Here is a 14,105-nt window from a genome sequence, read left to right on the forward strand (position 1 = left end):
GTAATTACAATTTTTCTGAATACCTGAAAAAAACCCGGTGGTACAGGACCTACTGGCATGCCATCTCCTGGGGGAATGTTTCCTAGCACTGGACTGGGAGCTGCTGCAGCACTCTGAAAAGAACAAAGGGAAAATAAACCTTTGTCATTGCATGGTAGGCAGTAAACCAAAAGAGAAAAAAAAAAAAAAGAAAAAAGAAAAAAAGAAAAAGAAAAAGAAGGAAAAGAACAAAACCTGCTGTGACCAAAATATGGAAAGTAATTCTCTAAGTATGTCACTGTCATTGTTTCATTCTGAAGGTAAATTAGAATTGCTTAGTGTCTAACCTTCTTTTATACAAGCATAATGAATTGCTAATAAGACAGGTTTAAGTTGAGAGGAAGGATCCTAGAGATTGCATAGATACACCTATATGTATCAATTAGGTAGATCTCAATTAAAAGAATGTAAATGTAACTTGCATACTTTGTCATTGTTTTATGTGCAAAAACATCTTCACACATGCACAGACACACATGCAGCATAAAGAAACTATTTTATGCATCTTACACGCAATTTCCAAGCACTTTAGAGATAATTTCAGCTGACTTTAAATACCCTTTCAGAATTAAACCAAGCTTCAAAACAGGAATGTGTTACAAACAGTACGAGAAGGAATGCTCACAGTTCTGATAGTAGTGCTCTTGATTTTATGAACCCCCAAAATAAACACCATGACAAATTAAAAGAATTCAGGTAATATTTTTGGAAGGGAAAAGAAAAAAGACATTTTTAAGAAGTGAATCAGAGGATGAAATTAGTTACCTTCGCAAATCCTCCAGCTGGAATAAGCAAGTAAAGAATATTGCTTCTGGCAATTTACAAGCAGGAGATCACCACAAAAAGGTAAGCCAAATTGTTATTGTTGTCATATACTGGAGCCTCAATTACTTTTAATTTCTAGCTCTCTTCCTTCCTACAATACATTTCTGCTAGGGCATGAGGCTGAATCACCTACAAAGGCTTACACTCTTTTGTGACGGTACTCATGCACACACAAAGCAGTGACAGCCACTCGCAGTTTACTAACAATCTGCCAATATCTGTCCTACAGAATATGAATGACTTCTGTTTATTATCTCATCGCTCCACTGCATGCTCACACTTGATATCCAGAAGATGCAGATCTGGAAACTGCATTTCCAAATGTTTGGCATTCTGTCTAGGAAATCAGAGCATAATGGGCGAAAGATCTAAAAACTGGCACAAAGATGAGCTGACCTTTTTAAACCAAGCAGAAAGGAAATATTAAACTAATTGCCAGAGATTTTTCAATGGCTTAAACTGTGCTTTAGAATCATTAGTATATTATTATCGTTAGTATACTTAGCATGCAAGCACTATGTTCTTTTCAAACAAAAGTCTATAACGTATCTTTAAAGTACCTGCTGTAAAAGGTACCAGCATCAGAGCTGACTGACATCTAGTTTTATTCACCATAAAACTCTGTGATAAAGGCTTGTATTTTTGGGAAGATCTGGACAGCAGGATCAGTGCTGAGATTGTAATTGACAAAGTCAGCCAGGTGAACTGGAGGTAGCAAACACATTTGAATCACAATACTTTTTTGCTGGAGGCTCCACAGCCCAAACGGACCCACTGATAAAACTGCAGCAAACACAGTTATCCATGAGCACTGCCTGAAGTTCATAGGACTAGAGCACAATGCTGCCTGAATTGACAAGAGATATCTCCTGAAGCAAAACAATGTTACCCTTCTTTGCTTTTGCACAGCTTCTGTGGACGTCCACTACTTACTTTTAGATTATCTAAATTTCCAAAGGAAAGCAGAAGAGACATCTGTTTGTAGCTGTTTATTGTTCTGTGTACAAAATGACTTGTTTAACCTACATATCAGATAATCGTGTTGATTAAAATCCTGAATAGGCGCATAAATAGTTTGAGTGAAGTATAGTGGATCTTACTTCCTTACTTCTAGATGAAGAATAAAAGCAGCATTACTGAAGAAAATCAATGATGTTAAAAGCCTGAGCATCTCAAACCTTCCAAAACAGCCTGCGCTGCAGTCTCTGTACCCCATTAAAAGGGGACAAATAACGATGAGCCTTATTTCAATATTATCCCTTGTGTACAAATTCCTGACTGTCGCTGTGCAATTTTAGTTGTGTCTATCTTTAGTGGCCACGTGTGAAGCACTGTAACAGTTCCACTGGAGCTGATGCTACAGAATAATGCATTTCAACAGATTATAATCACTGGACAAACACATCTCAGCAGTAGAAAGTCAGATACATACAAAATCCTTTAAGTTGCGTACTCTCAGAAAAAGAGCTAAGCAGCACCTCTGCTGGAACACGAGCAGTTTTCAGAAGCCTTCCAATCCAGGAGTCCTCCTGCTCACATGATTTAAATGATACCATGTGTAGAGAGTTGCAGTGCACAATGGAGAATATGTCTGAGATGTCCTTTCCTACTGAGGCCTCTGCTAAACTTCCCAGGTTGAAAAAAGACGTTCATAAGAGGAGAGAATGAGTTCTCACAGTGCTCCTACAGGGGGACACAGGAGTCTGCCCCTACAGAGTTCACTCTGTTTAACACGCTTTGAAACTAATTTAAAAACAAAACAAAATAAAAACAGTAAAAATTCTTCAATAGATAAAAAAAGAAAAAGAAAAGGAAATAATGATTATCCCTGAACTGGGGAATAATTAACATCGTATCCAGTAACATTTCTGTTAGCCACTAAACCTTCTAACAAGTCTTCATTTAAAAGCTGCCCAAAAATAACATTCAGTGATTCATCAATAGTTATCTTTAAATATATTCTTATTTATATTTCTAATCTGTCTAAGCAGTGGAGGAATCCGGACTCATTCCCCAGTGTGCCTTGGGGAACAGCAGGCACAGCAGTGGTGCAAGGAGTACAGAACAATTTCTTGTCTTGTTTGGGATGTTCCTCCCCAACACAACTGACAAAACCAGAACGATGGTGCTTTGAGTGCTTTAGCTGTATCACACTTTCTATCTTACACCGTAACATAAACATCTTAGAAACTGACACCAGGTGGAACAAACCTGCAACAGCCACCAGTGAGATATTCTCATTTATTTTATTCTGATCAATTATTCAGTTCTTCTTCCAGAGTCCCACAGTGAAACAATGTCTTTCTTTTGCATGCTTTAAAGGTCACTCATCATTTACACTTCCATTACTTTGAAATTGTAAATATTTGTAATTTGCTTTTTCCACTTTCAAAGAAGATGAAATAGGAACAGTGAGCTGGTCCAATGTTTCTCCTTAAAAAACTGAAAATTTTATATGCTTTTGTACCTAATATACTGATTCAAGTTATTTTTTCACAGTCATTAATTAAAATGGTGCATCTGAATGACAGTTATTGCAGACATTCACTGCTATATTCATGCAACCCTGGACAATGTAATAACAGACTGTAACATAAACACAACTTAAACTGTGTCTGTCTGGTAAGTAGATTTCAATAGCCATGGTTTAGAGTAGTGCTTACTTATAAAGTAATCAGAACGTAAACTTAAAAAATGAAATTGCAAAGAAGTGTGTTAAATTAATTTAATAATATATATCACAAAATGTTTCCAGACAAGTAGGCAACTTCAAATCTGTTAGAAGTTTAGTAAGGAAGATGATCTACAGTCACCCAACTCCCTCATCATCCAAGCAATCCTCCCCACCAGTCCCTGACCTGCAGTTACTTACAGAGCCTCTGTAAAAGGGCTCTTAGCCCACCAATAATGGGGTGAAGTAGGTGGTATCTGGAAGAGCACAACCTACCTACACTTCTGCTGTACAGCCTGATACACTACGAGCGTAGCAATGAAGGCAGCACAGGTTGCACACATGAAAGTGAACCCCAGCATCATAGGTGTGTATATGTAAAATCTTCCATGTTGGTAAAATTTTGTAGCAAAAATCTGCCTGAAGTGATACAGAAAGAAAAATTTCTAATCTGACTCCACGAGTCCTACAAAGTGAACGAACCAATAAACATTCAGCAGCTGATCTGGCTTCAAAATCTATTATTGCAGTTGCATGTTGTATGCCCTGATTTTCTGAAGCCAGAATGAGCAAAAAAAAACCAAAAACAATAAAAACAAAAAAGACATTATGTTTATACTATCTTTCAGAACTGACCAGTCTAGGTAGCACTTGCTGAAAACACAGTGTAGGAACTCCTACTTTTCATATTCCTTTTGTAGAGGCTCTAACACTTCAGTGATAACTTGAAAGCTTTTAATTATTCCGAAATTTCATATCTGATTTTGAATGAGAACCAGACAAAAGCTGCTGCTGTACTCTGTACTATTGCAATTTATTGACAAACACACTGTAGCTTTCTTTCTTCTTTCTGGATCCAGTTTCAGAGTTTGGTCATAAGAACTTCAGAAAGACCTTCAGAAATAACAGCACTTATAACACTTTTTCTGGAATTCACATTTTGCATTCATATATTATGATATTTTCATAGGAAATCCACTGTAGACAATAGAACTGGTTCTAGTACATATGAAGAATCATTATACATTTCATGGAAACCTCAGTGTGAGAATGATGTACCTCACTGCCAAGCTGAAGTTTTCAATGGACACTTATCTAGGTGTTTAGGACCATTTTGACATTGCAGTAAGAAAAAAAGATAACTGTTTCATTTCAAAATTAATTTTCTAAAGTAAATGAATTTAGATAAATGATATTAATATGTTTGTTTTTTTTTTTTTTAAATACAGTATATATGCAACCAAAACATAGCTGCCAGCTAAAAATATTCTGTCATGGAGAATATAAAACAATAAATTCCACTAAAATAACACAATTTCAGGCAAATTTTGTTATGCTTACTTGACACTTAACTCGCAGGTAACTACACAAGTGAACGACAAACAGAATCTCTGTTTCCAAAAAGTGCTGCAGTCTCTAAATGTGACCCATCACCTGTCTGACACTGTGACCACATAGCCCAGGCAGCGCCTTGCTCCTACATGGGCTGCATTCTCAGCACCCAGCACCTCAGCTGCATCTTCTTGGGCTCTGTGCAAGTATCTCCACAGAGGCAGGCATGTGCAAGGACTGATGTGAACGATAACACGGAAGTGACAGCTGCTGCTGTATTACGTTTTAAGCACAGTGATCACAGCCTACCGTGGGGAGGGAAAGCTGAAAATGCTTGTTTTTTGGTAGAAATCTCCTTGAAGTTGATGTTGAAAGCCCACACTGCCACTAAGCCTAAATAAGACTCTGCTAGGAAGTTGACAGCTCTGAGATGTACAGGGAAGAAAGTTCACATGAAAGTCAAATACCTTCCCAAATCAGCACTGCTTATTAATTCACCACATCCAATGAGAAGAGAACTGTAAATAAACAGGGCCAGGTAAATAAACACAATGGGACCACCAGGTTTACCTGTGACCAGCCCCTGAATAATCCAAAACCCAACTTTCTGTTTTTGTCACTTTTTCATTCCCTCTTTTCCCTGATATTTTTTTCAAGTTAAGCACGGCATTCTGGCTGCTGTCTCACAAGAAGTGTGGATATGAATAACATGCCCAAAATCTAACTACTTATTACCTATTTACTACTTATTATCTTAAATTATCTGAAATTTAAGATAATAGGCTATTATCTTAAAATTCTAATTCACAGAATTCCATGCATTTTCCAGCTTTATGAAAACAAACAGTTAAGTGAATAGAAAGAGACAAGCAAAAAGTGCATATCACATTTTGGAGGCAAATACGTTGTCTTCATAAGAACATTTATAAGATGTTTTGTTTCACACTGGGGACAAAGCATAAGAAATATTTAGTACAACTTAATCAAGATCATAAATTTAGGTAATGGTGAAAATTGAGGATTTTTTTTCTTGACAGATAAATAATTAGTAGATGCAAGTCATTTGAAAGATCTGCATAGCAAGTCTTGATTAATTGATGATGTTTTGCTGATACATTTTTGTCTAAAATGTTTAAATTCAGGTAATAGTATTAGACTAAGAAGTGTCATTGTAAAAGATCATAATGCTACTCCTCACAACTTCTCATTTTTTTTGTTTTCAAACTGCAGCTCCTTACAAATCAATTCAGGCTTTGGGACTATTCCTGTCTGTTCCATCTTACACAGTATTATCAGTGAATGGATAATGTACTTTAGCAATAATTCTACTAATAGCCTATATTTTTCTTCTTTTGTTGGAAGGAACAAAAAAATTCATTTCATCTTTTGGAAGAAAAATATCGGGTTTGCCTCAGTTCATTTTGTCAGACGTTCACTAAGGTGGGGTCTCTGGTGAGTATCATCTTCCTAAAAAATAGTTCTCTCCCCACAGGGTAACTTACCACCCAAATAACCTCTATATGATCATGACATCCTTGTACATTAAGTAGGATTACAGTTTGTTTTACTATACCTCAGTGTCAAATCCCAGATTTTCACTCTACTAAGCCGAGTTAGTAAAATTCTATTACAGAACTGAAAACTACATATTAGTTTGGTGGTATGCTAAGGATAATAGAAAGAATTTAAGGATATATTTGCTATCAGTGATAAACGCATTTCAAACTCTGGTTCAAAGACAGCACAACAATCCTGTCTCTTAGCTACGTCTTCCAGGATTATGGATTATTTATAACAGTTTCAAGGCAAAGACTCTCTGAAGTATAATTGTAAAGAAAATTTATTTTGAAATAAGAGTTTGCTATTTGCTGGAAATTACTTAAATCATTATTACATGTACACGACGAGATGTGACAGGTCTCAACAGAATGTTTACTATTTAAAAATAATATGTATGTTTAGATAGTGAAATAGAAGGATTGCCAAATTTTTGTGTATTCTCTAAAAATTAACTGAAATATAATTGAAAAGTATACACTTGGCTTTTCTCATTTATTTATGAAGATGCAGCAAATTAGGAGTAATATGTTAAATGGCTTTCATACAGTTTTCAGCTGAACTAAGGGAGTTTACATCAGCTCGTGTGCCGTGCCAAGACATGCCACTCAAGCAGGAGATAACGTGAAACAGGTTGGAGGAGCCAGTTTAACTTTGGTGATGGCGAGGCAGGGTATGCACTCCACTAAATGTATCCGTAGGTACTGAAGGCTTTACTCTCACATTTAAAGTTGTTGAAATACAAAACTGCATTGTCTTTATTCTCAAGTGTTTTCTCATATGACTTTTGGGATCATAATAATTTGCACGAAAGAGAAACACTGCTGCATGTTTTTAAAATTTGTGATTGAATATGGCTAGCTCTTGAAGCCATCATTCCAAATAATTTCAAGCAACTGGTGGCCAGTAACATGGGATCCTCTTCAATCACATCAGTGTGTACCTAAAGCTAACTTAATACCCTGCTTAGTCTTCCAATGAGTATGAGTAGCACTCAAAGTATCTCCATGCTCAATCCATAACATGCTGCACAAAAGTTGGCCGAATGCTGCTGATTTTCCTCTTCCTGCTCCAAACATTTCATCCTTTTACTCTCTGTTGATGCTCTACAGAAAACTCACAGTTGGTACACTGCAGTAGTTAGCCTGGTATGACAAGCCTGTCTCACATCCTACCTTCCACCAGCAATCAAGTTCTTTGGCATAGCGTCTTTAAATCGATTAATCCAATTCTTAATCCCATTCTGCTTTTCAAGGATTTTAAGACTGCTGTACTACTGTATTCCTGTTCTCATGACAATGTCCTCCACACAAGTACTTTCCCATTTAATCAAGAACTTACCATTAATAACAATTAAAAGTTTCTTGGCATCTCTTCTGCAAATTATGAAACACAAATGAACAAACATGCTGTGAGTTTATAAGCGTTAACGTATGTTAGCAGTCTGAACTTGGAATATTAAATGCAAAGTAGGCAGGTTTCAGGTTATCTTTATGTCATTTATGAGTGATTCAGCAATCCTGGAAGTTTGCAACAACTTCATCAGAAAGCTAACAAATCCAGCAATTCCCTGCCTGTACAATGGGAGTTGTGCCACTGCATGTAGCTGGCTGAGAAGGAAAGCATATGGAGTGAAAACAAAGCACTACTTCAGGATGAGCTGAAATGCAGAATTCACATCACCATGAAAACGCTGTTTTGTTCAAGAAATGGTATATTTAGGTGTTCTTGTCTGGGCCTCACTGTCATGAAACTACTCTTTAATAACAACTACTGAAATACTAACTACAGATATATTTCTGCCTTTTTCAAGACTACATTGTAAATGTGGTCTAATTGTAAATTACTTCAGTACAACAAGAAAAAGTCTGACTTCACAGATATTCTGACAGCAAATTTTCATTGACTGAAATTGACTGGAGAGTTTTTGAACATCACTTCCACTCTTGGTAAAGTTACTGATAGGCAGTACAATAATTTTATTTTTTATTTTTTTAGCCTGAATTTTGTGACAAAAATCAGTGGCATTTTTTCTATATACGGGTGCTAAAAAACAAGTGCTTAATTCTATGATAAGCACAGTACTTTTAAAACAGTGAGAGACTGGAATTTAAAACAAAACAAAAACCGTGCAATATTATTACTCTTTGAAAGAGATTTCTCTCTTCGTCTTGAGTGAAGCAGCTTCCTAAACTTCATGAAGTCAACTTCACAAACAGAAACATCAGTGCAAGGTCAAGGTTTAAAAAAAAATTAAAATGTGAAAATTAATGATATATGTTCAAATATCTCAATTTATATGTAACAGAAAATGAAGCTTTAACAGATACTTCCCTGCTGTGCAAGACTTAACAAACCTAGTGATGCTCCATCTACAGCCAGCACAGACTCTAAGCTGCTCTGAGCCCCCCTCTGGAGGTGTGTATCTTTTTTAGCTAGAATTCTTAATTTTTGAGTCTGAGATCTTGTGAATGTGAAAAAAAGTCATGATTAATACTAAAGTCATAAAAAGCTAGCCTGTAGAATATCCAGTTTCCCTCATGTTATCTGAAAATCCACCTTTGGGTAAATGTAAATTTTTCAGCAGTAATTTTTATCAGCTCTGAGTGTTAGAAGTAAGTACGTTGACAACAAAGATTTAACATTTTTATGTCGGTAATTGCTTGCTATTAAGAAATTAATGTGGCCAGTCTAACAGTCACAGAGAGTCTGACATGCTGCTCCATGATGTACCAGAATTCAAGAGGTTTCATTGCCAGGTTCAAAGAACCGCACAGAGATCAGGCTCAGTTCTCTGCAGACCTGTCTTTGCTAACCTGTGGATGCATCAGTATTAGAAATACTCAGACTCTCAGACTGCATCTCGCCATCTGGAATGATGCACGTGTCTCAGACATGTATTAAAAAAAATAAAAATACACACACACACACACACACACAAAACACAAAAAAAATCCTTTCTGAAATTTAAACCCAGTAAGTAGTAGCTGGAACTAAAATTTCAGATGAAAATTAAGACAATCAATACATTTTTATCTACTGTCCTCCAGAAAGCCTCATCTCATATATGCAAAAGGTAAGAATGGCACAGCATCACAAGCAACTGGCGTTCTCAGTATGTCCATCCCTGCAGCTTGTTTGCATCCCAGTGGCTCTTCTCATGCCCTAACAAAAAACACCAGGCAAAATTTCAGTGTCCCTAATGTTAAACACAAATGGTTTGCTAGAGATAAACAGATGAAAACCTCTGGGAAAGAAGTAAGGTGCTAATGTTAGAAAATGAATTGTTTTTGCTGGGCATGACCACGGGTATCCTCAAGATGAGCAGGAACAAAGAGCTACATGTGTGGGAGCCCTGCCTTCAGCCACATGTGAGCAACCCACTGTGGAGCACCTGAAACCTGAGCAGTCCCCTTGGGTTACTTCTCCTTGGGGAACCAATTATTTTACACCCTGTGGTGACCAACAATCCACAGCTGGAATAATGAGAACTGGAGACTTTCAAAGTAACTAGCTACCACAGCTTGGAAATATATATATATATTTGTTTCATCTTAATTTTTATGTGGATTCTTAGATTACCCTAAAGATTAGTCATTATGTGGATTCTTAGAATTATGGAATCATGTAATTTGGAAGGACCCACAAGTTAATCAAGTCCAACCATTACCTAACTCTGTAAGTCCATCACTAAGTTATGTCTCTATGCATCGCATTCACATGTCCCCTTCAGTACTTCAAACAACGGCAGCTCCTCTCTTTCCCAAGTGCAGAAGTGGTGATTGCTCTATGTCTAGTTGGTTTACTCTTGCTTGGTTTACTTATGCTTTAAGCAACAACAACAACAACAAAAGCAATGAAACATAAGCACTGCTGTAGCCCTTTCTTCACACTGTCTCACTGACCCAAAACAAAACAACAAACAAAACAGCCTGACACTCTCACAACAAAATGAAAAAAAGGAAAAAAAAAAAAAAAGAAAAACAACAACAAAAACACCACCACAAAACTGAAACCTGTTTCTCATCCTAAACCACCTAAACTACAGCAGTCAGAGGTATTTTCCCTCATATCCTCCTGTCTACAGTATATCTTCCTATGATACCGCTTCTCCCCATTCTGATAGAGCAAACCTAAAAGTATACCAGCTGGGCTGGTTAATTACAGAGAGCTAGCTGGTTCCAAAGCACTGTGCTACAGGGACATAACACAAGCTACAAATCGCTAAAGCAAACCAGCACACTTGCTGTGCCCCCTACTATCAGGTAAATAGCCTGTATTATGCTGGAGAAGCTACCAATGGTGATACAGGCTTTTGATGGGAAATTATACAGCCCTAGCTATCTGCTGATAGAATTCATATCAGTAAAGTATTGGAGAGCTGACATTCTTCTCCTGTGAATCTTAAACTGGGGAAGCCTGACAAAATAAAACCCACTTGCAGAAGACAGCAGCTGAGGGGCCAGATATTAGGTTCACATCCAAGTGGTATTTTATTAACAGAATGAGGGAAATGCAACATTCATTGGGATTTCCTGAGCGACAGCCAAGACTTGGAACTTTTCAGCTCATCTATCCTATCACTACTTCTCCTTTGCTTCCACTCCTAAGATTTTAAATCCCTGGAAACTACTCCAGGTTTCCTGCTGCCCTGGAAGCTTGGCTCCTGGCTCACAGACCAGCAGGTGTCTATAATCAGAGGGGCTCCCTTAGTACTGCTCCCAGTGGAGGGACAGTCATGTATCAAAGCTGACAAAACCCAGCAGTGTCAGGCAATGGGGGATGATTACGTTTCATAGAAGAAGAACTTCATTTTACTGCTTAATAAATTCTGCTAGCCCCGTCTTTACATAGCAAGAGTTGGTGAAAGGAAAAGGACGGAAATTTCCGGGATTGTTAAAGCAGTTTTTTCACAAATTACTATGACAAAGATAAAACTGCTAACCTGTATGCCTCAAGACCTTTATCCCCTATAGCTCATGAGCTGCTGTGTTTTAAAATTCCCTATGAGTAGCTTTCCACAGTGACACACAGCACCAATGTATGTTTCTTCCATGACATTAGCTAGTGCACTCAAACTGTGAACTGCTGTGTCTGCAGTGGGACTCCACAGACTTTTCAGTCTGTTTCTTCATTCCCTGTGATTACTATTCCCATATTTTGTTAATCAAAATAACATGCAGTAAAGGCTTTTCTCCTTATTTCCTAACCACTCAAAGCACCACTTATTTTAAAATGGTCAACAAAAACACTACCTTCAGTCTCAAAACAGCCCATATTGCACAGAACAGGAGGAAAAGGCAGCACCTTTTTTCTCATTTCCATCAAGTTGCAAAGTTTTATTCCTCCTCTTGGTGGGCTCATCTTGTTGCTGGTCTTGTGCTGACCTGTTTTAGTGGCATACAGGATGCTAGTGCTCCATTTACTTAATGTAGCAAAATTTAAGTATTTCAAGTCAGTGAATGTCTAGCCATAGACAGAGTGAAACAACTGAAAGTTCCTGAGTAAAAAGAAGCTCAGAACACAGTAGTAACTGTAAGAAGATGACATGATCAGGGTTTAAATATATACAAGATGAATCTTGGACAAAATGCTTCCCTTCTCAGGCTGAGACACCACTGTCCGAAGTAGGCCGGTCCACATTTTCAGGTCTAACTCATGCCTTAGCATAGCCTGAGTAAGACGCATGCCAGCAGGAAGATGGGCATGCATTGGAAGACTTGAAACACAGCTCTGCTCCCCAGGTGCAGCGAAACACCTGCTGCAAGATGCCAGCGGCCTGGCACAGGGCAGAGGATCTGCACTGTTCATTAGCAGCCATAGGACTGCACCTGGGGATGGCCAGAAGGGAGGTTCATGTGTGGTGACTGGATGCCACTGCAGGTCAGCCAAGGGGAAGGAAAGATGGCATGACCTTCTATGTCTAATGGACAGGAAGGGGAGGGCAGATGGTCTGCTCAGTACAGCTCTGATTTACCTTCATCCTCCTAATAAAAAGGGGGTAACTTGCAATACGGAACATCAAGTTCAAAATCCCTCTTAAGAACTGTGCTCAAAAGATGCTTTCAAACTGGTTGTTTGCCTCAAAAATTTTCTGTAAGCAACATCTTGCTCCAGACAAGAAAACGTTTTCTGCAGGCAACCCTTCCCCCCTACTTCTACATTGTTAGTTTTGGCTGAGGCCACTGTTACAACAGGAAATAAAAATTATAGTGCTCAGGAAGGAAGCTAATGAGTTTCCCCTCCCCCAAATGCCATTAGACACTTCCTGAATAAAGGAGAAGCACATTAATATAAAGAACGACAATACACAGTAAGTAACCAGGAGCAGAGCCTGCTGCATGATTAAAACTATGCATGGTTTCTGGAAGGAGAAGGAGCACTGGGTCAGCCGCTCTAATGCAGCACAATTACACCACCCGATAATGCATTCCTGACCGCCTCATGCGTTCTGCTCACAAATAGCTCAGAAGCAACGATGCTCACATCACTTCCTCTGGGAGCATATTCCAAGCCATGAAACAATGTCTTGTAAGGAGCATTCTCCACATGCTCACTCGCAACTTACCCTGTTCGTTTGTTTTATCATCTTGAATTTAGGTTTGCCTAATCAAGCCCCGTATCCGGGTTTTTATTTGGTTTATTCTGTACGCTTTGGAAGTTATTTAAAATGAGGGATTTCTCAATCAGGGAAATACCAGAAGTCTGACAAACAAAATACCTTTAGCGCCAAATGTATGGAGGCTCAGTGACTGTCCCTACCCTGTCACGACCAGCCAGCATTATTCAGCTTCAGAAAATGCAGCAACCCTTTTAACGTGCAAAATGAAAATATTTGTTTATGTTGAAGAGATTGCATTAAGGCTTAACTCAAAATCACCAAGTGTTTCATGCAGTATAACTGTGCAACATATTTTGGATGGTGGTTACTTCAAAACAGTTCTATTCTATTTCTTTTTTATCAGATTACTGTAAGCAATTCAAGTTGTGCTTCTGCATAACTATAAGCAAACATGTTCTAAGGTAAAATTCACTGGGGGATGCTTTCCATGTGTTTAAAAACCTCACAAGATCAGGCCTAAAACCTTCTCCATAGAAAAGCAGATTTTCATTAAAAGTTGGATCAAAGACACATAAAATACATGCGTTTTTAGCTGCTTACACAGGTGAATTTTGGACTGATTCAGAAAAACTACTTGTGCAGATGATGAGTGTCATCCCCGACGATAAGGGCCCCTTGCCCTTTAGCACGTCATACCATGCAGAATTACATCTTCGATGGAGTTAGTTGTACTGCTGAACCTTGTCCTTATCCTTCCTCCCCACCCCTCTCCAATTTTTTCAGACAGCACCTGCAAAATCAACTTTTTTCTGCCTGTGATTAATCTACTTTTAATCCTTTTTCCTTTCTCTTCAATTAATGGCTTGTTTTCCCGCCTTCTTCAAGTTCCTCTCTTTCCCTTTGTCCACGACTTCCTTTCTCACCTTCAGATTTATTTTAGTTTCTGAGATTTAATAAGGTACTAAGTAAAAATTAATACAAAATTTTTATTCACCTCTTATTGGGAATAAGAATGGTGAAGATAAGTGTACTTAGTGGCACATTGTTTGGGTCATACACACAGCAGCACTCACTTCTTACATGTAAAAAAGAGAAAACCAATAAAGACACAGCAACTAC

General features: G+C 38.0%; 1 protein-coding gene across 4 annotated transcripts in view; it reads right to left on the reverse strand.

Moving 5' to 3' along the window:
* The window catches only part of SSBP2 (single stranded DNA binding protein 2), a 159,139-nt gene that overhangs the window by 49,191 nt on the left and 95,843 nt on the right, over positions 1–14,105 (reverse strand). For 2 of the 4 annotated variants that reach the window (XM_072360188.1, XM_072360186.1), the window contains exon 5: positions 24–113. The exons of the other annotated variants lie outside the window; for them this stretch is intronic. In XM_072360188.1, the coding sequence (XP_072216289.1) occupies positions 24–113 (90 nt within the window). The remainder of the gene's footprint in view (positions 1–23; positions 114–14,105) is intronic. 4 annotated transcript variants of the gene reach the window in all.

The sequence above is a fragment of the Excalfactoria chinensis genome, chromosome Z (genome assembly GCF_039878825.1).
Source record: "Excalfactoria chinensis isolate bCotChi1 chromosome Z, bCotChi1.hap2, whole genome shotgun sequence".
NCBI lineage: Eukaryota > Metazoa > Chordata > Aves > Galliformes > Phasianidae > Excalfactoria > Excalfactoria chinensis.